This window comes from Saprolegnia parasitica, assembly GCF_000151545.1.
Source record: "Saprolegnia parasitica CBS 223.65 unplaced genomic scaffold supercont2.704, whole genome shotgun sequence".
Classification (NCBI taxonomy): Eukaryota; Oomycota; class Saprolegniomycetes; order Saprolegniales; family Saprolegniaceae; genus Saprolegnia; species Saprolegnia parasitica.
Window position 1 is genome coordinate 782 of NW_012157098.1, and position 1,671 is coordinate 2,452.

Genomic DNA, 1,671 nt, shown 5'->3' on the forward strand with positions numbered 1-1,671 from the left:
AAATTCACGTGGGGCCGCATCCGCCTCCCGCGCTCGAAAGCCGAGTTTGGCCAGCTCTTCAAGCTCCAAAACAACGCCCGCGACCCGCCGGATACGTACCTGCCCGTGTCGCACACGTGCTTTTTCTCGCTCGAACTGCCGAAATACTCGTCCAAGGCGATTTTGACCCAGCGGCTCATGTACGCAATCTACAACTGCCACGCGATCGACGGCGACGGCGACGCGCTCGCGGCCAACCAGCTCGGCTGGGAAGACTAGAGTACATAATGGATCCTCGCACTGCATGTGTACGGCATGTATCGTGTGTTTGGTAGACCGCAGGCTGCTTCTCGGGTTGGACTATCGCATTGGATTGTGTCGTTGCAAAACGGCTTATGATGGTGCAATGCGACGACCTTGTCAACCTCAAAGGGGCATTTTAGGGCAGTTCACGTCTTGCTTGTCAACCTCAAAGCGGCATTTTAGGGCAGTTCACGTCTTGAAACGCGTCGTTCACATCCTTACCAAGGCGTCGCAACCCATCAGCAGCCTTGGATATCAGGATATGCTCCGGACGGTCATGTCAGCTGCAAGATGGAGCCCATGCACCCAGCAATGCGCGTCGGACAGGGCACGGTCAATCTCGGACGCATCTTGCACGCATCTAGATTGCGATTTGCATGTGTATCACAACTACATTCCCTTGATAGCACTCGGTTGAGATACACTGCAACTCATTTTTGTGGCTCCGTCAAACGCCCAGACTTGACGAACACCGTTTCTAGATTGTTGGATTGAAGGTCGGCGCTGCGACCTATAATTATTGTAGCGTTCGTCAACCGCATCATGGAAGCCTTGCATTGACCGTACGTCCAGCGTGTGCTCAACGCACGTGGGATTTCGCCCCTGCGCCACCATCGCCTCCGAGTACGAGGGCTGCGTCGCGACGGACGAACAAGCGCTTCTGTCGCGCTATTCGACTACATTGTAAAATGTGTACCTCGTTGTCGAGATGACCAGTCATCCCCATAGCCTTCTCACAAGTGCAACGCACGAATCGGTGCCGAATGCCAGCACCTCGTCCCATTTAAAGCTACGTTCGTCAACGTGGCCAGCGCGTCGGCGGCTGATTGACTGCCCAAGCTCGAGCCTTATCGCAGCTTTGGCCCGGCGTTTGGCACTGGTGCTATCTAGCCAACGAGGCAAGCGAGCTATCTAGCCAACGAGGCAAGCGAGCCTGTATGACAAAGGCACCGATGGCCGCTTGTACAGGAAGGAAACACAACTCTTCAGATGGTTCAAACAGAGATGCTATCGACTACTACTTGGTACCAAGGTCGAGAGCTGAACCTGCTGCAGATGGCGCAAGACCGTGGCGATGGTTGGTCGCAAGTGCTTGTCGTGTTGGAGACACAAGAGCGCGATCTTCTGGATGCGCATCGGGCACGACGGCGAGAGCTTGGGTCGGATCGCACCGGCGGCGAGCTTCATGGCGAGCTCCGCTTGCTTCATCGACGCCATTTCCGTCGCAAACGGGATCTCGCCCGTGTCGATCTCTGTCAAGAGCATGCCGAACGCGTAGACATCCACTTTTTCGTGTAATCTTCGCCGTCCATGAGCAGCTCGGGCGCCGACCACTGCAGATCGCTGACGCCGCTTGTCATGTCGTACTCGAAGGTTTGGTCGCGCGCG

At 56.0% G+C, this 1,671-nt stretch overlaps 1 protein-coding gene across 1 annotated transcript in view; it reads left to right on the forward strand.

Annotated features, from left to right (window-relative positions):
- The window catches only part of SPRG_21603 (hypothetical protein), a gene marked incomplete at both ends in the record, with an annotated part of 1,029 nt that extends 771 nt beyond the window's left edge, over window positions 1–258 (forward strand). Inside the window, one exon of the mRNA XM_012357038.1 lies at window positions 55–258. Coding sequence (XP_012212428.1) covers window positions 55–258 — 204 coding nt within the window. The remainder of the gene's footprint in view (window positions 1–54) is intronic.
- Between the last annotated feature and the right edge of the window lie 1,413 nt (window positions 259–1,671).